Source organism: Phasianus colchicus, chromosome 1 (genome assembly GCF_987193195.1).
Source record: "Phasianus colchicus chromosome 1, bPhaCol1.hap1.1, whole genome shotgun sequence".
NCBI lineage: Eukaryota > Metazoa > Chordata > Aves > Galliformes > Phasianidae > Phasianus > Phasianus colchicus.
The window spans coordinates 93,956,058-93,980,943 of NC_143436.1; the positions used below are offsets into that span (position 1 = coordinate 93,956,058).

The 24,886-nt window shown below is 44.0% G+C and overlaps 1 protein-coding gene, 1 long non-coding RNA gene and 1 pseudogene across 3 annotated transcripts; 2 read left to right on the forward strand and 1 right to left on the reverse strand.

Annotated features, from left to right (window-relative positions):
• Positions 1 to 203: 203 nt before the first annotated feature.
• Positions 204 to 7,486, reverse strand: LOC116242052 (uncharacterized). Of its 2 annotated transcripts, none has more exons than XM_031612621.2 (4): positions 6,851 to 7,486; positions 6,031 to 6,194; positions 3,981 to 4,065; positions 204 to 3,544 (listed from the first exon to the last, which is right to left on the reverse strand). In XM_031612621.2, exons 3-4 carry the CDS (start codon positions 4,024 to 4,026, stop codon positions 2,628 to 2,630), a joined length of 963 nt encoding a protein of 320 aa, XP_031468481.2. In that variant the 5' UTR covers positions 4,027 to 4,065; positions 6,031 to 6,194; positions 6,851 to 7,486; the 3' UTR covers positions 204 to 2,627. The 2 variants fall into 2 exon arrangements, with proteins under 2 accessions (XP_031468481.2, XP_090008859.1); XM_090152733.1 differs by having other exon boundaries at positions 6,031 to 6,227; positions 6,851 to 6,913.
• Positions 7,487 to 10,275: 2,789 nt separating this feature from the next.
• On the forward strand, positions 10,276 to 24,872 carry LOC149919865 (uncharacterized). The gene is made up of 4 exons (XR_016472151.1): positions 10,276 to 11,647; positions 20,175 to 20,307; positions 24,455 to 24,567; positions 24,731 to 24,872. It is a non-coding gene; the product is annotated as an uncharacterized LOC149919865 (long non-coding RNA).
• On the forward strand, positions 11,640 to 18,961 carry LOC149919866 (uncharacterized; annotated as a pseudogene).
• Positions 24,873 to 24,886: the final 14 nt, after the last annotated feature.

The following is a 24,886-nucleotide window of genomic DNA, read 5'->3' on the forward strand; positions in this document are numbered from 1 at the left end:
CAGCAAGAACAAGCTTGAGTGTACTGGGCTCATTTGGCAAGGTGTTGATGGTGGAGGGTCTGCAGAGCTGACCTTGCTGAGAAGGGGACCCCATGGTGGACAGCCATTTTCAGACACCAAGGGCTGTATGTCCTTCATACACTGTGGTGCCCAAATGTGGCATTGTGAAGCTTTCTTAACACCTCCCTCGCTTTCAAAGGTAAGGAATATGAAGCTGAATTGTATGCTCTGCGTTTTGAACTATAGCATTCATAACTATTGAACAGAGTGTGAAATGCCCTGGCCTGATGTGGCCAAGTGAAGAAGAGAGCACTGTGAGCTGCCTAAAAGAGTGATCAACATGAAGACTCAATGGGAACAGATAATGCCCATCAGTAAGTTCTCTGTGTGCTCTTTGAAAAACAAACAGAAGCAGATGATTGTGCCAAGGAGTTCACATAGGCTACTAATATTTGGTTTCTGTGCCCCTGGCATGTTTAATTTACCATGTAGAAGTAATAGTCCTGTTCACAGCATTGTTTTGCTCCTAACACAGATGTACACAACATGCTGGTATTCCAACTCAGTTTTCAGCCAATTTATGAGGGAGAATAACAACTTCCATTTAGCATCAAAACATTTTTGGTAACAGGATGTGTAGTAAGGACACCAAAAATGAACTATAGTTTTCATTGTACTGTGGCAATGTCCTCCTGATGTGGCTGGGGGAGCACAGAAACAACAAAGGCAACATGTCAGGGTTTTTCAGGTCTAGTTCTCTAGAAACATTAACAAAAAAAAGTGCAACAAGGAGACAAACATCCTAAACAATGTCTTCTTTGGGAACTAACAGCAATACTTCATGTGTTATTTGCTTGTTGACCTGCCTATTCTTACACCAAGCTTGTCACTGATGTGTACCACATTACTGCTTGTGAGACTGTGGTCTGGATCGGACTCGTACAGTTTAAAATGAACTCTCTTGTCTTTCATTTTACAAACATGGATCATTTCATGGATGAGACTGACGGCACAGTCACATGAACAGTTAACCAGTACAGATTTATTAATTCAGGCTCTTGAGTGAGGGGCGGAGCAGAGTGAGAGCAAACAATTTAAGCCAGCTCTACTGCCAGTGGAGCATGAAGCTGAGCCCTCCATGACAGCAGCTGGAGGTTAGGGTTATTACTCAGCCAGTAATTCCAGTCACAATGCTTCTGTTCAGAGCTTGCTTCTTTCCCCAAGATCCCATGCTTTTCAAACTGGACCTTCTTTTGGTTCTTATTGATATCTGCTATTTGGAAGCTAATCTTCATGAGGATGCTCACTGTTAGTGTTAGGCTGATAAACAATGCTGAAAATAGAAATTCTACAGAACAACAGATTCAAGCACTTGGTTTTCTTGCCTAAAGCACACTCTGATTTCTTCAACTGTTTGGCTCTGTGGGTGGAACAGGCATTTCAGTATATATTGCTACGTTCATTACAGGGAGTTCTTCCGCACTAGAGATATTAACATCTTTGTTATTACTGCCAGTTCTCTCCTCCCCCGTACCAAGCAGTCGTTTGAGCTAAATTTCCTTGTAAGGACAGACTCCCAGCAGTAGTATTTTCCTCCTCAAAGTGAAGATCTCTTCAGAGGTCAGTTCATTCTGCTTTCTCAGAATTCTGCCTCCCCCATATTCCTTAGACAGTCATTACTAAAGAAGATGTCAAAACCACCTGCAAAAATTCATGGGAATTCTAGAAATGAATGTCAACATCACTTCTTCGCAATCATTAACAACTCAAAGGCCGTGTTAGAGTTAAAAACTTTTATGCAAGAAAAGATATTTAACACTGAATACAAAATCGGTTTGACAAAGCTTATTTTGAAACATCATCCTCTTTCTTTTCATCAACTGTCAATTAAAAATCGCAATTAAAAAAAGTCATCCTAAATACTTTTAAAAGCCTTATAAAAACATTCATAAAGTGCCACCCACAAAAGCGCCTAAACAAGAATCTGAGAGAAGTACCTATTAGGATGTTAATTTACTTAATTGCTGCTGAGGACAAAGCTGTCAAACAGCATCATCATCTGAGAACCTGCCAATTTACCAGCTATCCAATCCAGCTGAAATACAGTTCCACAGAGATGGCCCACACAGAGGATGGCTGGGCCTGTGACATATACTCAGAGGCATCCAACTCCGTGTTGCAGGGGTTTGAAATAAATAGCTAACACCACCTAAACCCAAGAAAACTGCCAAGTGGAAGATGTGGATTCTGAGGGGAGCAATCATGCTAAGCTATGGCTTTACAACAAAGGCAAAACCCAGGCAATTTATACAGAAAACAGATTTTAATCACAACCCTCTAAGAATAACAAAAGAAGGCACTGATCCTTGGAACGTCTCTGTGTTCTCCCTCTTGGTCTTGGACATACCATACGGTAAGTACCTTTCTTTCCTCATCCCCAGAAATGGGGCTGGGAACAGCCACCCCACGCAGTGAACCGGCACTAGTTCATTCAGTGCAGGCTGAGTGCCCAGGCAGTGCTCACAGACCAGAATGGCACAGGCTCTGAGGGCTCCCTGCCCCCAGTTCACACCCCACATGAAGCATCCAACAGCACCAGGTCCATGGCCCATCGTCCATGTGGCCAACTACTCTGTATGGTGCTTTTGGTGGCGCACCAGCTGGGGCTGGAACCGAAAGCTTGCTCCGCACTGGCCGCAGTGGTACGGCTGCTCGCCCGTGTGGATGCGGGTGTGCTTGATGAGGTTGGAGTTGCCACTGAAGCCCCGGCCACACTGGCTGCATTTGTAAGGCTTCTCACCGGTGTGAGTACGAGCATGGTTAATGAGATCAGAGCTCTGCCCAAAGCGTTTGCCACACTGACCACAAGAGTAAGGCCGGACACCGCTGTGGGCCTGCTGGTGCTGGAGGAGATGGGAGTGCTGGCTGAAGCTTTTCCCACAGGCTGAGCACTTGTAGGGCCGCTCGCCTGTGTGCATACGCTGGTGTTTGATGCAGGTGGAGCTGTCGCTGAAGATCTTCCCACACTCACTGCACATGTATGGTTTGAGCCCAGTGTGGATGCGCTGGTGCTTCAGGAGGTTGGAACTCTGGCTGAAGCTCTTTCCACACTCTGCACAGGTATAAGGTTTCTGGCCAGTATGGACCCGCCGATGCTGGATGAGGTGGGAGCTCTGGCTGAAGCCCTTGCCACAGTCCCCACACAGGAACGGGCGCTCCCCAGTGTGCATTCGCTGGTGCTGGATGAGGTGGATGCTCCGGCTGAAGCCCTTGCCACACTCAGAGCAGATGGTGGGTTGCTCTGCACGAGGGGCTCGCCGTGGGGCTGCCACCCTTCTCTCTTGTCTTTTCACCAGGCTGATAGCAGAGCAAGGCAGCTTAGCCTCCTCTGCCTCCCTGTGGTCACCTCGCCGTGCCTCTGTGGAGCCACGTTGATTTCCATCGCCGTTCTCCAGCTGTTCCTCTTCTTCTATGGATTCTGCTGCCAACAAGCCCTGCGGATCTGTGCTTGCAAAGTGATTCAGAAAGGGATCGATCTCAGCACCTGGAAAAAATGACAACTAATTGCAGTAATCACAAATTATTGCTGAGAGACAAGGATGGCAGAGAACAGGTGAGCTCTTCTCCCAGAGGTCTGCACTGTGTAGGAGAAGCAGTTACAGGGAAGGACTTGGGATCAAATGTAAAACTAGTTGTGAGAATGCAACCTCATCATGCGACCCAGAGCAGATGTGTCACAAAAAGCAGAGCTGAGGGCAGTGCAATCAGCCTTTCCTTGTCCCCAGGAAATCATCACATTCTGTCTTCTTAATATTCTGTCTTTCATACATACTCTTAATAGCACATTGACAAGGCTGCAGTGACAGGGAAAGAGAAGGTCTCAAATCAAGCTAGATGAAATAAAGTAGTTTGAAGAACACTGCAGAAGCTCAAATTGCTTCTTCCTTTCTCCATGTTTATAAACTCATCTTATTCCTTACCCATGTCCTTTGAGGCCTCATGATCTTGATCTTCTTCTTGGTCCATCTGGGCAGGTTATGTCAGGTTCACCAATCAGGAATCCTCCTTACAAAAGCAAACAAAATAAATCTTAGTTGAATATTCAGCAATAGTGTCACATAATATGCCTTAAAATCTACTCCCCCTGCTGAATATGGGGAACAGATGGAGAAATTGCTTAAAAGAATGGAATCTGAGCAACATGGGCATCCTGTTTATGGGCATCCTGTGCACCAGTGAGGTACCTGATGTCAGATATGTTTTATTTTCTTATAGGAGATTCAAGGTTGCCTCCTTTCTGATGACCAGTACATGAGGAGATACACCAGATGCGCTGGACTCAGAATTGAGGGACAGCAACAATAGCCATAAATGCAAAGAAAAAGCAAAACTGCATGCACAGTTGAACTGGTGGCATTTCTGTAATAATGACAACCACAAGAATAATTACTGTCTTAAAATTATTCTAAATGGAAAACTACTCTTTAGTCACCAGAGCATGATTTTCTTACTTGCTATCTCAATTCTCCCCTCTCCTCCAAGGAAAGACTCTCAGGCTGAGGCAGGTAAACCAACAAAACAGGCAAAATAAAGTTATGTCTTTTCCTACTGGAATCTGGCAGATCCCTGCTTGGCAACTCCAACAATTGCCACAAATGCAATTATTGGGCAGGTTGGTCTTACAAATGCCACCAGCACAAAAGGTAGGCACTGGCAATTGATGCAGCAGGAGAACAGAGAAAGTACAATGGTAAGAAAAAAGTCCCACTTTATTTCAAAAAGGAAGAATCAAAGGTGGCAGGGAGAGGAACCCAGCTGAGTGAATCTAGGACTGGAGACTGATATGCATCACAGCATTTCTAGGAATATTTTTAAAGTATTCAAGACATTATGGGTTTTTTTTTTTTTTTTGACTCTCCTTTTAATCTTTAGTTCCCTAAGTGCCAGCTAGCACCCCTTCAGAAACATTCTCCCAGAACTATGCTTCAAACTACCAATCCTTGTTTACATATGGGAAAAGTACATCTCTGGTCAGCAATTCAGCTGCAATTGGTTAACTGGACAGATGGCCTCTGGTGCAAACAAACGCTATAAAGTGATGGGTATTTTGTTGTCCATCCATCACCAACAGCTATTTAATGAAAGGTAATAAGCAGTAAGAGATTAGATGGTGTCAGAATTAAGGAGACAACTCAGATGAGGGGAATGGTCCTGGACAGACGTATCTTGAAGTCTTTGATCTTGGGTGACAAAGTTGGACAGAGAGAAAGGGAGCAAGCAAAAGAGAAAGACTTACTGAACTACAGAACGATGAAGAAAAGAAAGGGAAAGGGGAAAGGAAAAGCAGCTTAGTGCTTACTAAATAAATATCTGCTGAATGCTGATGGGGACCATCTCAGCAGATACACCATTTCAGGCTGTCCTGAGCCACACAACGTTAGGTTGCTTTCAGGAGCCTTACAGCTCTCAGAACTTCACCACTACTGAGAATCTCTGTTGCAGGAGATTGATGGTAGGAGCCAACCCAGCTACCAACATGCTGCAGTGTTTACCAGATGGCCTGTTCCACCTGAAAGCAGGAGCCAAAGCCCCATGCACACACAGGCCTTTTCCCTGAGCGGCTAACCACAGGAGGGTTTCCCTGTAAAGGGTGCACAAACAGGAACTGCAGAGAAGCAGTTCAGAGGTGGTACCAGCATCTTGCTAAATGTCTGACCACAACTACCAGGGGAAGTCTCAAAGCACTGCAAACAAGGCAGAAGGAAGAGTTCAGTTCTGATCCTGCAAAGATCTCCTGATGCATGGCTGCTGTGCTCAGATTTGCTATGGCAGCACAACAAAAAGCAGACAGTCCTTATACATTGACAGGCTAGCCTGGAGTAGGGAGAGTTGCCTCCTTTCCCGTGATCCGTCCTCTCTCTGTGAAAGGAGGAGACTGATCTCACCAACAGAGGAGACAGTCCTTCAAGGACCGAGTCTTTACCTCAGCTGTTTGCTGATGGCTCTTCATTTTCTCTCCTGACCACTCACCTCCATAGTTGTCCTGTGGCTGCGTCGGATTGTGGAGGCTGTAGGAATCATCCCAGTGTAGAGCTCCATCTCTCAGGCTCCTTGGGGTCCTGCAGTCTGCTCCTGAAGTGCTGTCGCTGTCTGAGCGTTCTTTGCATGGTCACCCCGGGCACCAAGGCACGAAGCTGCCGTTCAGAGCAAGGTGTGAATATCCCATGCTGAAAGGCACCCACAAGAATTACCGAGTCCAACTCCGGACTCCACACATGACCACCCAAAATCCAAACCCTGTGTCTGAAAGTGGTGTTCAAGCACTCCCTGAACTCTGGCACATGGGGCCATGCCCATCACCCTGGGCAGCCTGTGCCATGCCCACCGCCCTGTGGTGCAGCACCTGTTCCTGGCATACAGCACTAGCCGGCGATGCCCTCCCTAAAGCAGGGCTGATGTGCTGGGACGGGCAGGAGGCGGGGTGGTCAGGGCACTGCCATAACACCCAAACAGGGGTGAGAAGAAGAGAGAGACGTGGAGCTCTGGGGAACCGGGGCAGCGTGTGAGGCTGCCTGTGTGCAACAGAGATCGGAAACTGGGCGAGAAGATGCTTTTGCCTGCGGCAGGTGGGAAGCGATGGGACGAGGGAACACAGGGACAGCGGCTAAAGCGGAGACTGGAGTAAAAAAAAAGGGCAGCCGGCCCTTCCCTCCTCCTTTCTGTCTCTTCTCCGGGCGGGTCCTTCCTCCACGATGCCGACAGACAAAGGCTCTGCCAGAGCTTTCAGCCCAACTGCCCTCTCCCGCCCCAGCGCTCCGCTGCCGCCCCGATCCAACCGCCCCGCGCCTACCTGCAGGGCGCCCGCTGCCGCCCGGCGCCGCCACGCTTCCTGCTCCGCGGGCAAAGGGCGCTTCCTGGGCGGGGCGGCGCGGCCGGGAGCCGTGCGGGGAGGGAGGGATGGGGAAGGCCGTGCTCGGCTCTGAGGGAAGCGGGCTGTGAGGGAGGGGGTTGTTCCCGCGTGGAGCTGCCCAGCGCCCCAACCAAGCCGGCCTCGAGCGCCTCCAGGGATGGGGCATCCACAGCTTCTCTGGGCAGCTGTGCCACACCGCCCTCCGAGTATCTTAGAGAAGCTTCCCTGTTGCGCTGGGCAACACAAGGAAAGCCTCACCTTGTCCTCTGCAGGACTGCGTTCGAGCTGTGTGTGGGGACCCCCTCCATAGCACAGAACACATCAGCCTGTGACAGCGAGCTGATGCAGCGTTCCTGGTGTGCCCACGGGCAGAAATCCCTAAGTACTGTGGAAACTGCAGTAACAGGGAAATGAATAGAGCTCTTTTTTTTTTGTCATGCTGAGGCTTTAAGCATCAATTTGCGTTATGACTTTCTGTTGGAGAAGCTGTCTGACCGATACAAGCTATTTAGACTTGCAGTCTGTACTTAGGGTGGGTCTGAGCAGATGGAGAAATGGCTGTTGACAAAATTAGCTGAAAATACTAAAATAGGGTGAATGGGAGGGTCAGATTGGATGCTAGGAAAAATTTCTTCTCGGAAAGAGTGGTGAGGTGTTGGAATTGGCTGCTCAGGGAGGTGGTGGAGTCATCGTCCCTGGAGGTGTTCAGGAATCATGGAGATGTGGTACTGAGGGGCATGGTTAGCGGGCATGGTGGGGATGAGCTGATGGTTAGACCAGATGATCTTAGTGGTCTTTTCTAACCTAATGATTCTGTGATTCTGTAGCCCCATCAGTCTGTAAAACAGTACAGCTGTCAGGCACATTGCTGCATCCTTGTCATGTTTGCAGCACAGCACATACACTTAGAAATGTGGAAGGCAGAAGATCAGTATGTACGCAGTCAAAGTACAAATGTATAGAGAAGAATGAAAGAGGAAAGTATCCTGCGTATGAAACTACAGTACTGACCGTGGCTTAAATACTGATATGAAGGAACATTGGGCTCAGGCATCAGACTGCTGTCCAGCATCAGTGAAGGCAACCGATGAATTCATTTTCAAATACAGTGTTGAGAAGAAGGTGATTGGAAACCCTTGGTTTCAATCTGCCATGACAAATCCTGTCAACTACCATGATTGCCTGCTATCCAGACATGACTGGTGGTGTGGCCAACAAAGAATTAAGGTAGTTTAGCAAGTAGAAGGCCAAAGTTCCTCACACATGCCAAAATAATCATGTGCGTCAGTACGGACTGGGAATTGGCTGTCTGAGCGAGTGCCATGTTGAACAGGACCTGCACACCAAGCAGAATACAGTCCAATATGCTCCAATTACAAATGGGGTGGCCTGCATACTGGGCTACATCAGGGAAAGCATAGCTGGCAGGTTGACAGAGGTCATCATCACACTCTGTTCAGAGCTGGGGAGGCCACACCTGTAATACTGTGTCCAGCTTCGGGCCCTCCAATTCAAGAAGAATATGGAAAAACTGGGCAGGATGTCCAAGTTGCTTAGGAGCCTAGAACATGTGAACAATGAGCAGAAGCAAACTATTCTGCATAGAGGGAAGTGATAAAACAAGTTTGGTTTAAAAAATCAGGCTGGACACTGAGAAATACTTCTTTGTCATAGGAGTAATGTATGAGAGGAGCAGGCTACCTTACAGGGTGCTGGTTCTTCAATCTTGGAGGCTTTTGAAACTTGGCTGGACAAACCCATGGCAGACCTGTTCTAGTGTTGGTAGTAGTTGTGCTTTGAGCAGGAGGTTGGACTGCAGAGGTCTCTTCCAGTCAACATTTCAGTGATTCTACAAGTAACCATGCATGTGTCGTCCCGCAGACAACTCAATAATTACAAATTGGTAACTGGGGAGAAATCTTTCCAAGAGAGTTTGGCTGTCTTAAAAATGTGGAAATCAGTAAAGTGCCCAAAGTGGGTAATGTAGTTGTATTTCAAAGAAAAGAGAAACCAAGTGTCTCAAGTCTGATAAAAATGGTAAGCTGGTATTTATGAATTCACTATTAAAATATAACTGCCTGAATCTAGTCAGATGCTTTTGGAAAAGTTCCTTCATTTCAAAATAACTGTATTCAGAAACACTCCCATATCAAGTCTTGGCTCCATTTATGTGCTACTGCACAGCAACTTTACTGTTTGGTGAAGCTTCATTTGGCTAATGATTTGGAAGTACTTTTTTTGTTTGTTTTTACAAAGCTGATATACTGTTTTTTAAAGGTTCCATGCATTTAGTGTTAGAAATGCTTACTTATTTATTTGTATGTCTTTAAAACAACCTAAGCAGCTGAAATGACCAAAGCTGTGTGTCTAATAAAGAGTTTGTTGGAGCAAAGCAGTGAAATCTGATGAGAATTACAGTCAATAAGGGGAAGCACTACACTGGGAAATAATTAAGTTTCCACTTTGCTGTTAGTTCTAGCAAACCCTCAGCTTTACCATTCTGTTGGTGTTGTGGTGCCTGAATAAATGCCCTATCTACCCAACAGTCTTTATAGTAATTACTTTGCATTTAGCTAAACTGCCATCTGAATACAAGGGAGGAAGGTCTCAAGGACATTTGAGAGGCTGCCCACTGAAGATTGTTTCTTAAATTTAGGTATTGATCGGCTATTTTCACTTGAGAGAGCAGAGTGACATATTAATCACTCAAATGTAGAGCACCATTGCTCTGCACAGCTGCTAAAAGAGTAATAAACAGTAAAGCCAGTTTGCTGTCTTATTCTTCTTCAAACATATTTAGCAGAGAACACAACTGTGAATATGTTAGCTTTAAACCAGAGACACACTTTTCCGTACCCTAGAAAAGATTGCTTGTTAACACCACAGAAAGCGGAGTGCCTTTCCAGAGGACACTGACATCCCATGGTTTGGATCGGAAGTATCAAATCTCCCCCTTCACTCTCGCAGCTGTTTCTGATACAGGAATTACAGAATCACCAAATAGCTGAAGTTGGAAGTCACTTCTGGAGGATCACCTGGTGCAACTCTCTGCTCAAACAGGGAGCAGAGTAGTGTAACAGGCACCACTACAGCAGGCTGCCCTGGGTCACATCCAGTTGGGCTCTGAATATCAGTTTTACTGTCTCTGTTACATACATCTGTATTCTATTTCATGGGGGGTGGGAAGACCCCTCCCCTCCTTACCCACTACCTAGATTTATTGCTTTGGCAATGCTCTTAGAAAACCCGGTGGGAGCTAAGAATCAGAAAAATAAACAAAAACAACAATAGCAACACAGCTCAACAAAAAAAAAATACCACACCACCAAAACAAAAAAATCCCCGTGAAAACAGGTTGGGGAGTCTCTCAGCAGACACTGGATTCTACGTATGCTATCTGCAGGAAACATTCAGTTTACATAGCCTGCAAATTAAACAGCTCAGATCATTTGGTGGACTCACCATCACTGAAGGTGTTCAAGAGTCATGTGGCACTGAGGGACGTGGTCAGTGTGCATTGTGGGAATAGGTTGGTGGTTGGACTGGGTGATCTTAGTGGTCTTTTCCAATCCTAACGATACTAGGATTTTACGTTGCTTTGCTGCTTATCTTCCTGTTGCACAGGAATGGGACATTCTCTTTCATAAGGTGATAGCAGGTGATGTTTGTTGGTAGCAGCAAACTGCTTTCCAAGGGTTCATCTAATCATTTAAGTCCATCTCATGGATGTAGCAAGTTTTGTGCTCTGTTGTTTTTGGCTTTCCCTTAATACCTGCAGCTGAAGTGTGAGGAGTAGTTTATGTCCCTCCACCCTCCAATATCTAGGAATAACCAAATATTTTCAAGGAACTGTTACACAGGACTTGTTATCCAAGGAAAAGATCAACAGATGCAGTGTGTGTTTTGGGGCATAGCTTAGGTATATAGAAAACCTTAAAAAAAAACCATATTGAGCAGCTGAAGTGAGGTGAGAGGAAGCGGCAGATGTCCATTCATTTCCCAGCAGTTTTTGAGGAGGTTATGGTGTACTGCTGATGTACCCCTATGCTGGGAGGACTACCAGGCATTCAGAAGCATTGGGAAGGCAGCTGGGATGCGTCAAGTAAAACATCTTGTACAGCGGTGAGAGAATTGAAGGGGAACCACCAATGTGGCAGTTATCACTTAAGCTTGTATTTCAGCAGGGCAAAGCTGCAAATTGTTTGTACAGCTGTGACTGTGCTCTGCTAATTTTATTTTCCAGCTATATAAATGTTCTAGTGTATGCTGAGAATTTTGCTTTCAAATATCTGGAGAATAACATATCTGTGTACTGGAGGGGGCAGCCTTTCCCTGTTTCTTCCCCCAGGCAGCCCAGTGTTGAATAACTTCAGTGTTGGTGATGGCTGATCCAGAAATTGAACGATATTAACACGGCTATTTGTTTAAATATGCATTTTGTAGCCCTCATCAGGGTAATTGCATTCTGCAAAGTTAAAGATAGCAGCCCCCGGTCCCGTGGCAGCTTAATTTGAATTGGAACAAGTTGCTTGACAAGGTACAAGTGAATCTGTGTACCTGAAATTGCATACACATGCCTTATCAGCCCGAAGGTAGTGATATGCAAATGATTTGGGCTTCAGTGGTCTGTGGGTGCTGAGAAGCAGTGATTTGCAAAAGAGTCTTTCTGTAGTTCAGCTGGTGATGAGAACACTGGCATGTAGTGCCTGGGGAAAGCTGTATGCAAGGCAGTCAGAGGTAGGCCGAGGTCACTCAGCTGTTTTCTTGTGTGCCTTTTCTAATTACAGTGATTGCCTGAGGGCCAACCAAGCCAGAGAGAGCTTAAAACCAAAACTGAAGAAAGGCTGCACATGGGTACATGCGCATATGTTCATATATGCACATGCCTCTTCATCTTAGCATGAGAATTATGAAGGGCGCACTAAAGTTTACAGGAGCAATGTGACTAATGGTGCAAGTCAACACCTTTCCACTTTGAACCTGGTGAATTAATTCATTAAGCTCTGCTGCTATTTTGAGCTGTGTAAAGACTCAGCCAATTCCTGAGCGCCTGACTGAAGTGTTGCCCTTTCATCTTACAAGGGATGTCACCAGTTTAGTGTGTTGGGATAGAAGGAAGAGGAAGTTTGCAATTACAGGTAAATGTGCAGTAGGGTGAAGGGGTGCCTTTCGGGCCTGCATGGCTTGTGGAGCTCGTTAAGCTGGCTTAGGTGTAGATTACCATACCCCGATTGGTACTGGGGAGGATGCTACTGAAGCAGCACACTGTTCATCTTCGTTAAAGAGGGTAATTGTTGGTGTAGCTGCTCTGCCCCAGATGTCTTTTGTAGTCGAATGATGTTGGCTTCATATGGTACTGGCAGACTCCAGCTACTTCTCTGGATTTATTAGATCACCCTGTTCATATATATCTCTTTGGTGCAGTATTGTTCAGACTTCTTGTATTTGATGGCTTTTTGTGCTTACTGCTTCTTGTTGTTGGTTTGAATGTTTTCCTGTTGAAAGAAGCTAGTTTGTGGTTTTTGTCCTTTTCTTTTGAATGCGCCATCGTAAATTCTTAGTCTTCAGAGTGCTGTAGTGTCCACGGTGTATGTACTTGCTGAAACAAGGCAGTAAAGACGATCCACAAAGCTATATTTCATGATCAGACATATCCAGTGAAGGCAGCAATGAAAGTTACAGAGACTCCGATCAAGTTTACACACCAGAACTGCTTGTCTTGTTGATTACCTGCATAGCAGCAATTTTTTTTTTAGTCATGCTGTGGTCTTTAGGGCGGTTGCATTTGTCTCTCATTTTCTATATGAGTGCAAACCATGTAAGCAGTTATTTTTGATTGCTGGTGCAAGTTAGCTGACATACATTTCATCTTACGGCTCTCAGATACGTGCACTTCTGTGTCTCTGTACTTGGATATGAGGCATTGCTTGATAAGCAGGAGAGGTGTCCTGCTTTCCTCCCTACAAATCCTGTCCATTTTGAGGTGACAGATACATAGAAACTACAGATCTCTCTGGAGACTTGCAGAAGTTTGGTCTCACTTGTGTTCCTTTGGCCTATCAAGAAGCACTTTGAGTTATCTCCCATGGGTTGTTTTAGTGGTGTCCTGTATGCTTTGATGAAAAACTAGAAGCTGAATGGGATGTGTGGCAATATTTTGGTGTTGCACTATTTTACATTAGCAGTTTACTTTCGGGAACTTTCACTATTGCAGATGACTGTGATATAGTTCTTTGTTGTCAACACCTTCATGCTTCTGGTTATAAAACTATGCACTTGTTGTGGTTTAACCTGGCTGGTAGCTAAGCACCACACAGCTGCTTGCTCACTTTGAACCCAGTGGGAATTGGCGGAAAGAAGTAAAACTTGTGGGCTGAGATAGTTTGATATGAAAGAAAAGGGAAGAGAAAAAAAAAGAAGAAGAAGAAGAAGTGATGCATAACTCAGCACTGATGCCCAGCTCAGTCCCTGAGCAGCAGCAGACATGCAGCCAACTCCCCCAGCTCTTATTGCTGAGCATGATGCCCTATGGCATGGGATAGAACATCCTTTTGTCAGCTGGGTCAGCTGCCTTGCTGTGTCTGCTCCCAGCTCCCTCTGCACCTCTAGCATCACAGTATTTTTGCAGAGGAACAGAGGAGCAGCTGTGCAGATGCACAAGTCCATCACCAGCACACAGTCTTCATTTATTGACCTGCAGGTCATGCTTTGCTCTGAAGTTCTGCACACAGTAGCAACAGCAAACATATTGCTGATGGATTATTTTTTTTTTCCTATGAAAAGCAGTCTGATGGTGCTAACTTCAGCGGTAACGGTTATGACAGAATGAAAAAAGGGATGCTCACACACAAGTTCATAGCTGCTACACCTTTGCTGCTGTGGTTGAAGCCGCAAAGTGTGTATTACAAATTTAAAAAAGCTATTCTGTGTGCCTGAGAATTTTATGTAGAGTTAGCAGTTAGCATGAAAGCATCCTTTAAATATTTCTACTCACCTACGTCAAGTCACATCGTTCACTGGTGAGACCTAGGTTACTGGGGTTTAATGATTTCTTGGTCAATAAGCCCATGAAAAAATGTATACATCATAGTAAAGAAAAGACCCTTTTTGAAATGTTATCTTTTTTCACTTTCCAGGCTGCATTGTGTGCACTTGTTATTCTTGAAGGTAATAAAATTTGTTTACTTAATTCCTAATTCTGTAGCAGCAACATTCTTCTTCATTAAACTGGGATTTAAAACAGTGTGGATGCGTTCCTGGAGGTTTATGCTGCTGGGTTTACTAATTGCAGGATCAGGGCAATATTTGAGGGATAGGCTGAAAGAAAATTGCTTGTAATGACCTTGTTGTTTGTTGTATTTTCAGCTCATGGTAATGTGACAACAAAAAACAATTGTGTGTGACTGTTATTTTTTACCTTGGCTATCCCCAGTGGGGGCAGCCTTTTCAGATCAGCTGGTACAAGGGAAATGTGCCCTTACAGCACAGGACATATAGCAATAGTGGACACGGCCAGTGGATTCACGTCTTTTGTGATGGAACACTGAGGCTGTGCATCGTTGTGAAAGAGGATGCAGGACAGTACAAAGCTATATGCATCAGGATTTTGTCCCTATGAAAGGGTATTTTTCCTATATGTGCATGGGGGTGTAAATTCTCATTTTAAACTTGTTCTCTCAATGCACAGGGTTGCTTACATTGTCATATCATAGAATCATAGAATGGGCTGGCTTGAAAAGGACCACAGTGATCATCTAGTTTCAACCCCCTGCTGTGTGCAGGGTCGCCAACCAGCAGACCAGGCTGCCCAGAGCCACATCCAGCCTGGCCTTGAATGCCTCCAGGGATGGGGCATCCACAGCCTCCTTGGGCAACCTGTTCCAGTGTGTCACCACCCTCTGAGTGGTTACATTATGATATATAAGATGTGTGTTCATGGCTGGCATCTTCTGCCTGTTTGTTCTTGAGTTCATGTATTAACCTCTTGAGACCACTTGCACGTTATGCTTTTCATGACACATTTATTGCACTCACAATTAGTATCTACATAAGTCCAGAAACAAGACCGCACTCTTAAATGCAGCCATCACTTCATTTCACATCTTGATTTTGCATCTTTTTATCAGCTGCTTGAAATTACCAGCTACAAAAAATTTAAGATCTTAATTTTGAAATCTATGCTAATGTGGCTACTGAAGTAAACCCAGTCCAGCAAAGTTTACTGAAAGTGACATTAACTTTCGCTACCATTTCAATGTGGGCAGAATCTGCAGTCTATTGGACTCTTTACTTAGAGCTGCATAAATTATTTTTTCAGATTTCAAATTTTTTTTTTCTATTGGCTTTAGTTTTATATTGATTGTTTTGAGAGTTATGGGATGAAAGATTTAAGAACAAATAAGAAAATCTTTGCTTGTTGGGGCAAAACAATCTCAGAATTGCCCAGGAGCAATTGTCTTATTAGAAGTAAGAAATTATTATTAGCGTGGGAGTTATTTTCATTTGGCCATTGAGACTCTAGTAATTTTATAACTTGGACATGCTGAATTCAACTTATGACAAAAGACACAGGATTTATTGTTTCCACACAGCAGCTGTTGTAAATGCCAATATGTGGGTCTGTAAGAAAACTGTTAAAACTTAGTGTTTTGAGTTTTGGTCAGTGTTGAAGACAATCTTCTAGATGTGTCTCTAGGTGTTAATACATATGACAGATGCTGACTCATAATACACTCTTGATATGTCTTGTTACCTCCCAGTAGAATTCCATTGTCTTAAATAAAATCCAAGTAAACTGCTTCCTCAGCAGGATAAGGAAATGGACCTTGTTATGATTCTTAGGAAACTGTTCAGGGACTTAATTCATTATCTGCTTTTCTCTTAAGAGTAAGCTCTGGTGGCATGCAAGTACCAAGCAGATAACTTGTAAACCTGTGTGGAAATGCTTCCAAGGTAGTAAAAGATTTCAAAAAGCAAATATGTATGATATCCTATGTGTCCCTTAAGTAAATATTCACGTGTGCATTCTTTCAAAAGGATACCTTGTCAGAGGGCTTCTAGGTGACTGTGTTGCTTTTCACTTGGCCTGCTTGCAGTCATCTGGATAAGTCCATGTCATATGGAAAAAAGACAAACAGCCAGTGGCCCAGATAAGAAGGCAAACAGTAAATATCTCTGCAATGTACCACAGCAGGGCTAGTGTCTTCCCCGGTGGCAGCTTGAATCTTTGCCTGGTGCAATGGAGAGATGAAGAATACATGGCGGGAGGATGTGATAAGGATGGATTGCATTTGTGTGAAACTTTTAACCTGGAACTGAGCAGTAAGTCTGAGTGTGCTATGCATTTTAGATAACATATTTTCAATAGGTGCCCTTGCTCTGATTGCAAATCTCACCTTATCTTGATTAGAGAGGTCTTTTCCCAAAAGATGTATGTTTTAGAAGAATGAAGTATCTGAAAAAAACATTTTCTTTTTCATTTCTTCCCTTCTATTCTCTGAGTGTGGCTGTGTGGTACGATTTAAGACTAAATGTGTGGCTTGTCTGGGAGCAGCAGAGCAAGGAGATGCACTTCTATGGAAAATCTGGAAAACACCATTTAGATGGTGCATGCTACTCTAGGAGGTTTCTTTTTCCAGAGCCTATGTTCAAAGGTTTCTAAGCCTTGGAAATTCATCAGTTTCAACAAAATGATGAGACATGACTGATTCCTTTCCCCCTGAGATGAGCCTTGCTTATGGTATCCTTGCCAGCATGCATAGAGTAAAATAGAAATATAGGAAATCCCAGTAGAACTCCAAACTGGGAGAGGATTCAACCGAGGTCAGTATTCCTGTGGTTTACCTAATGTTTGACTCAAATTCACTCTTGTGCCTAGGTGGGAGAGGGTCCTTGTATGCACAGGCTGAAGTCTGGAATGAGAGTTTGAGGCAATCATGTGCCTGAGGGCTTTTTGTTGTTGTTGATTTTAGAACAGTTTTTCAGATTTTAGGAAGTCCTGATGCATCCCAAGTCTTTTCCAAAGCACGGGAGACGTAGCTCTTGGATGTGATGTAAAACCAAATCCTGATCAGAGAGGCATGTCTGGCTTTGTGAAAGAGCGCTCCAGCTCCAAACTCATATGTCCTTCCTCAAACTGCCTTTGTTCCTTTCAGTACATGCAATGCCCTGTTCCATGATCTTCCCAGGCACAGAACTGACGTGTAGTTCCACGGGTCTTCCTTTCTCCCTTTTTTGAAAAAGGGACTGATGTTTCCCTTTTTCCAGTCACTGGGGACTTCATTTGACAGCATAACTTTCAAATGGAGAGTGGCTTGGAGACTGCAGCTAGTTCCTTCAGGACCTTGGGATGCATGTCATCTGGCCCCGTAGACTTGTACATGTTCAGCCTCATGAGCAAATCTCTGCCATGCTCTTCTGCTGTGGGAAGACGGCTGAGGATGGGCATGGTCTAAGGGTGCACGTGGAATACAATTTCAAGCTCTCGTGTAACGATTTATTCATAGGGACAGGCTTTGCTCCTGTGGTACCAGTGACCCTTTACCCATGCAGAGGTAGAGCTCAGTGTGAGCTTAGTAGTGTACAGCCTCCTCAGCAAGTTTTGCAGCCCACCCGAAGCTCTGTGCCACTACGACATCCTGGTATTTTACCACTAACCTAAGTTTGACCATGTGAGCTGCAGTAAAGAGCTGAGACTGTAATGAAGATGCAAAATATGAAGTGGCTACCCTTCATTTATTTGTCTTGTGCAGATAGCTAATTAATATTTTTAGTATCAATTAATGTTTTAAGGCTGGATAGAGTGCCACTAACCTATAGTTTACCCACTATTGGGCCAACTTTAGTGTAGTGATGAAAAAGCTGTGTATGCAGATGGAAGGGAAGAAGCATCAGTAGAATGGGGAAAGTTAGCAAGTTAGATTATTAAGACAGCCTTATAACATATCTCTGTAATGATTTTTGGGCTGGTATTTCCATTAGAGCAAAGAACGTTCCCAATTAGGAAGATATAAGAAGAATATTCCTGCTTGTGGTCATTCTGTGGCATGTAAAATACCATAGTAATGAATATACATTTTTCTCCCCTCAGGATTGGAAAGATCTAAATAAATCACAGGATTTATTGGTGGATCCATATTCTTGAATCTAACAGAGATGATGCTGAAACAGTTCTCCCATGTAGTCTGGAAAAAGGAAAATACAGAAGTAGTTTGGATAAATGGTTCTTGATCTTGGTACCATTGGGAATATGTTAACAGGTCTGAGGTTGTGTCTAATTACAGTCTCTGACTAGACAGAGTTCAGGTAAGTGACAGTAGCATGTATTCTGTAGAAGTGATTGACAATATGGGAGAACTATGTATGAAGGCATCACTAATGTGAATATTGGTGAGTACCGTTTAAAAATGCAGAGCTTTTTTTGTTCAGATTCATTGTTCAAACCATTTGTCTGTTGGATTACGTAAGAGATTATGTACTGGATTACCTACTGGATTATGTAAGAGATTGCCCCAAATGCACAGAATGCATGAGCAATCATCTAATTAACAGATAGATGAAACAGAGACTACCTGATGTAAACTTTCCTGGATAAAGCTGGGCATTCTTTTGCCAGCTTGACTATTTCAGCCAAAGACCAAAGGTGGCTGAAAGTGTCATTTTACTTATTCTTTCTTATTCGTTGTGTTACTCCAGTGTTTGTTGGAGATATTGTCATCTATGAGTGGGAAGGCAGTAAATGCTGTATCTTTAAGTGCTTGCTGGTTTAGATATATCAGAGGGACTTTCTTGTAAATTTGAGTTTGTTTATTACTATCCTCAAAATGAGAAATTATTCACTTGCACATCTGCAAGGGTTACTGTGGTGGGGAAGGTGGGTAGTTTTGAATTAAATGCTGCTTATGATTGTGGTTTTGTTCTGAATTTCAGTTTGAGTTCAACCAGTTTTACATCAATGTAACTGTTTTTGGTTTGGTTAAAATTAGCTTTTCTACTGACCAAGCAACATGGGGTTCATTTGGAATGAAAGCAATTACTTAAAAAAGAAAGGAAGGCAGGAAGAAAGGAGGGAGGGAGGGAAGGGGGGAAGGAAGGAGGGAAGGAAGGGAGAAAGGAGGGGAGGAAGGAGGGAAGGAGGACAGGAGAGAGGGAGGGAAGCAAGAGAGGAAAGCTCTAAGAAAAAAGGAGGGTGTACTTGAGATGGAAGAAGGTGCATGAAGTGACAGAAGAAATATATGATCAGTGAGTAGAAATACTAGCTTTTATGTCCTCCTGGAGATTACTTTTCTTTAGTAAGTGATAAACTATAGGCAATTGAGCTAAATGAAGAGTATGATTTTTTTTCACTGCTCCCTACAAATATTTCAAGTATATTTCTCTGCATTTTTTTACTTGATTTGGCTTAAATCTGGATAGGAGAAGCAGACTTGCAGCTTGCAAGCTGGAGACTGACAGATGACAATCTTGAGCAGCATGACTGAGATGAAACAGTCCTCCTTCAGTATATGTCACTGTGTGGTTTTCTGTTGGTTGCAAACAGGGAGCTGAGTGTGCGAGGTATGACTGACTTAATTATACTGAGTCATGTGGACAGATGTGATTCTTGGGCTGCTTTTCTGCTTGGTTTTGTAGCTGTACTGAGTGATGGAGGTAGTGGGTACAGGGAAGTGAAACCTGGATGTTCTCTTTGACAGGCACAGCTGAGACCTAGGCTTCAATTTAATTATTTTGCTTATATTTTATCTCACAAATCTGAAACAATTCTAGAAATTAGGCTTCACCTAGAAAGCATGGACATTTTGTTTGCTATCTGCTCTGAACAGGCTATTTCTTGCTTAACCCAGATCCCCAGAATGACCTCTGGCTACTTACTGTTCCATAGAGCAGATTTTAGTCCCTGGCCTTATGTGACTCCTCTGACTGGTGACTTCTCTGGCAGTACTGGATTCAATAACCGGTGCCTGAGAACAACATGTTGAACTACTAAGAGAAAACTGCAGAGAGAATTGTAAGGATGTTCAGGTGAAAATGCTGTGAGTGTACTGGAATGTTTCCTAAGGCACTTCCTTTGTCTGAACTCTGATCCTTGAGCTACTGTTTTTCCTTTGTTCTTCTATAAAAACTTCCATTGCTGCCTCAGAAGTAGCTGAAGAAGTAAGACTACCTAACGCATGGCTGTCAGAAGCCAGTCCAGGGGCTGACATCTGAACTCATTTCAGTTGTTATCCCCACTATGTTTTCAACTAACTGTTTTTTCTCCTTTCAGAAAAACCCTTGTGTGCAGGGACTGCATGGTACAAACTCCGCTGAGCAAAAGAATGAAGAGTTGCTGAACAGCAGTCAAGAGACTAACCCAGGAATAGCTGACGTGGATACATGTCTTGTCTCCACATTTCAAGGTAATCAGAAGCAAACACAAGGAGACAAACCAAAAGCAGTACTATATTAAAGCAGCAAACAAGAAGAGCGTTAACAGAATTGCCTGTTGACTTGTACAGTGGATTGGAAGCAACACTCAGGTTGGGACAGGGGAAGTACTGCTGCCCATGCACAGCAGCTGTGCTCAGTGCCTGGCCTGTTGGCCTGTGCTCAGGAGAGTGTTAGGGCAGTGCTCCCCCATACTGTGGCCAGGGGCTGCTCTGCCAGTGGAGTTGAAGACTAGGCCCAAGTTACTGGTGTGCAGACCTGCAGCCAGCACTATCCACAATGCTTGGGTCTTTTCTCAGCAGTACTGGCAGATATGAGCGAGCTGTTGGCCAGAAGCCCTGCTCCCACCAGCACAGCATAGAGGAGAAGGTGAGCAAGTGAAAGCTTGTCATGGTTTTACGATTTTTGGTTATCGGTATTTCACATAATAACATCATGTAGTGCACTGGGACTTAAAGTGTTAATGCTCAAGTTCCAGGCACCTGTCTGGAAGAGAAGAAGAACTACATTCCCCAGGGGGCTTTGCAGTCAGAGAGGAGATATAACCCCTGGCAAGGTCACCTGATGCGCTTTTCTTTGTCAGGCTCCTCCCTGCTGCTCAACCAGACTGCCATCTCACCTCAGTGTTATGGTGGAGTTGTTTGTTGCTCTGATAGGTTGTGACGTGCCCAACAGTGACTGGAGCGTTGTGATGAGTGCCATGTCACCACAAGACTTGCTTGTCAAGGCCCAGGATAGTATTTTGGGCAGTGGCATGGGATATAGGATATGTTTTCAGCCACCCAATGGTTACTTTCTCCATTGTTAAGTACATGCCATTTGCAGTTTCAAGTTTGTGGTTCTGCAGCTGACAAATCAGCTGATGGATGGGAATCAGGGAATCTCAAATGGTATGATATTACCACTGGTGCACCAGTGTGGTAGTGTTCAGCACCTGCTGTTCTTCTGCTCTTAGCAACCCCCCAACAGAAAAGTCCTTTGAGAGGCTGGGCAAGGTAGAGAGTTACCTAATGTTCTCCATCTCCAAGGCAGCTATACCAAAAACCTATTGGTGCTTTTTGAGTCCTTGAAATACTCTCTCCTGAGGTAATCTATAACAAAGATGCGCAGAACCTCTGGACCAGTTGCAGTGGAGTGCTTTTGCTACTCGTTCTCAGTCAGGCTCAATTCAGCCTCCAATAAAATTAGCTCTTGGGATCCCCCTCTCACTCCAGAAATACAGACAGGTTCTGACCCTTTGTAATTTGATAGTGTTAGGATACATTGTACACCAGTGTCTACTAAATACTTATACTCCTGTTGTTCTGATGTATCAGGTCATTGAATCCACACAATCTAGTAAACTTGACTGTCCTTTTCCTCCACCGGACTGAAGGCAGGGCCCTTCTAGTTCTGGTTATTGTATTCATCACTCATGAATGCAAATCAAAAGGCTGGTTATCAAACTCAGAAATAAGGTCAGGCCATCTATTCTGTTTGGAGAACTACCCACTGGAAAGTGGAATGGTCATTTTCCAGAAAGAACTCTCTTTTGTGATGGTTTTCTCTTGCAACTCACATATCTGTACCTCTAGGATTGAAGTGAGTTTTCCATCCCATTTCCTCATATCCTCTCCATGGTCATGCAGCTAAGACCACAGGTTAGCATGTTATGTATACCTGTTATGTATACCCAATATATCTTCTGTCTTGAATTGAAAAATGCTTACTTCTGGTAGCTGAGATGCTAGTCCATGCAGGTGGGACAGAAGATTTATTCCCTTTGAGTTGTTAGGCCACTTAGGAATGCTTCCCCACAGCTGAAACACAGGCCCTCAGGGAGGAGGAGAGATATATATTTCTGGAGTTGGTCAGTGAATTTATCCATCATTTGTTCTTCTCCATTTTTCCAGTTCATTGCTGGCAGTGAGTTGGCATACAGAGATGGTGAACTCCATACAAACTCACACTGCATGGATTGTGGAATAACACATCTCAATTTTAGAATAATTGGTAGTTCAGGCCAACGATATACATCACCCCCAGCACAGATAATTCTCTCAGATACTGGATACCTCTTTCCATGGTGGTCCACTTGCCTGGTTGACATGTAATATTGTCCCTGTAGGGATACATTTCCTTCACAACTGACAGGAATTGCATCTAAATCGGGAGAGATGTTTTCATTTTTTGTAATTGCTTTGTCAGTGCCCCCTTCCCTAGAGAGGGATTGCAGCAACCTGGCTCCTATGCCCACTGAATGCAGGCTATCAACCCCATTATCCCAGCATTGAAGCGGCTGGGTGACAGCGTGCTCACCTGGATGATGGCTGAAATCTTTCCACATATCTTGCACAGGTATCAGGCATCAGGTGGTTACTGACTCACTTATAGCCTCTGCCTCTTCCTCCTGTTCTTGTGATGGCCCTGTTATAGAGTAGCCTTCATCATCCTTTTCTTGCTTCCTTACTAAATGAGCTGACTTGTACTTCCATTGTTTCTGCTTGTGGACAGGGGCAACAGTTACTGGTATAGGTTGGATCTCCTGATCAGCTACAAGGTCTGCCACAGGGGTTCAGTCTGCCACAGGGCCTGTTGCAGGAACTGGATCCGATCCAGAGGCATTTTCTTATTTTTGAGGGTGCTTAAATAGCATTGAATATTTGATAGGTGCAGGCCAGACCACAGCACAGTGCAGTAAGCTGTAACTCTTTGGCATTGCCAGGATCAGGTCACACCTTTTTAGAACATTGTCAGCTATTTAGGAGTTCCAAACCTGTTGGAGGTGATAATCATTACAGATACCTGCCCATGTCCTCTCATACACTTTGCCATCCAAACCATCCTGCCTCAGCAGGGATCTCTGTGTGCTATTTTTAAATGGTTTCGTTAAGAAATTTTCAACAACTATTTTAACTCACCTGGAGTAAAGAATGTACTTGTTAAGTTTCCATGATAAGGTTCCTAAAGTGTGAGAATGATGGCACTGCTGAGTACAAGTACCAAAATAAATCCACAACCGGATCGTATTATAACAAGAGCATATGCTATATACAAGCTGGAAAAATCATAAATAAGCCTAGACCAGCTTTCAGAGTGATGAACAACATGGCCAGAGTTAAGAAAAACAACCTTGAAAGCAAGTAAAACTGCACTGTGAACAACAGGTTGAGATAAAAACCATTTACTAGGACAGAAAAGGAAGAGAGAAATGATAGTAATATGCTAATTATTATATATACATATATTTACAAAACAAGTGATGCACAGCACAATTGCTCACCACCCGCTGACTGATGCCCAGCCAGTCCCTGAGCAGTGGCTGCTCCCCTCAGTTGTATAGCTTTCACATGATGCCATATGGCATGGAATACTCCTTTGGGCAGGTTAGGTCAGCTGTCCTGGTTCTGTCCCCCCTCCAGTCCTTGTGCCCTACCAGCTCCCTCACTGTTGGAACAGTACAAGAAGTGGAGAAACTAAAATGTGCTTGGTTCTGTACAGCACTACTCAGTAACAATTAAAACATCAGTGTGTTGTCAACATAGTTCTTCTCCTGATGCCAAAACATAGCATCATACCAGCCACTGTGAAGAAAATCAACTCTGGGATTTTCTACAGAGCTGAAACATACTACAGAGAGCTCATTCATTTTCTCTACAGCACATCTAAACTTTCTTTGTGGTTTCCAATGTATCCTTCCTTCTTTGCATATACCAACTCCACTGCTAACTTCTGTGCATATGTATCAGTCCTGAAATTAACAGGATGGCAGTAGTAAAGATATTGATACTGAATCTTAAGTTAATTTGATTATTAGTGATGCACTTTCCTATTTTTTTGGACAGGAAAATGGTAGTGAAGATTTACTTTCTTGCATAATGCTATATGAATGGTAGGAAGGAATAAGAGATTCCTCATCATTTCCTTTTTAAGTTTAATTAGACTGAGAATGTCATTCTTAAGCTTCAGTGCTTTAATTTAAAGTCATATCTACAAATGACTATCTTGTTTTATGCACCAGGTGATGCTAGTTTCTATTCAGGTATAGAGTAGGCAGCAGTTTGTTGATATGTGCAGTGCTGACAGGTGACCACCATTTGATTTGGTTTGAGATCTTGGACAGGGTGTGTTTCTGTCTAGTTTCAGAAATGACCAGCCTGTTCTGAGGAAGGTTCCAGGGAACTACAGTCAAGGCAGCTTTACTTCAAACTCTGGGAATGGTCTGCAGACACATGAAGGAAAAGAAAGTGATAGTGAGTAGTCAGCATGGATTCACACATTGAAGATGGTGCTTAACCAACACGGCAGCTTTCTGCAGTGGGATGAATGGCTTGGAGGATTTGGGGAGAGCAGTCAGTGTTGTTTATCTCAACTTCTAACAGGTTTTCTGCATTGTCTCCCATGCCTCCCTCATAGATAAACCCATGAAGTGTGGCCTAAGTAAGTGGACTGAACACTCTGATGTGGACTGAATGCTGGCTGAACTGCTGGGCTCAGGGATTTTATGACCATGGCTAACCAGTTCTTGGTAGTACATCCAGATGTTGATATTGACCTGTAACTGCTTAACTT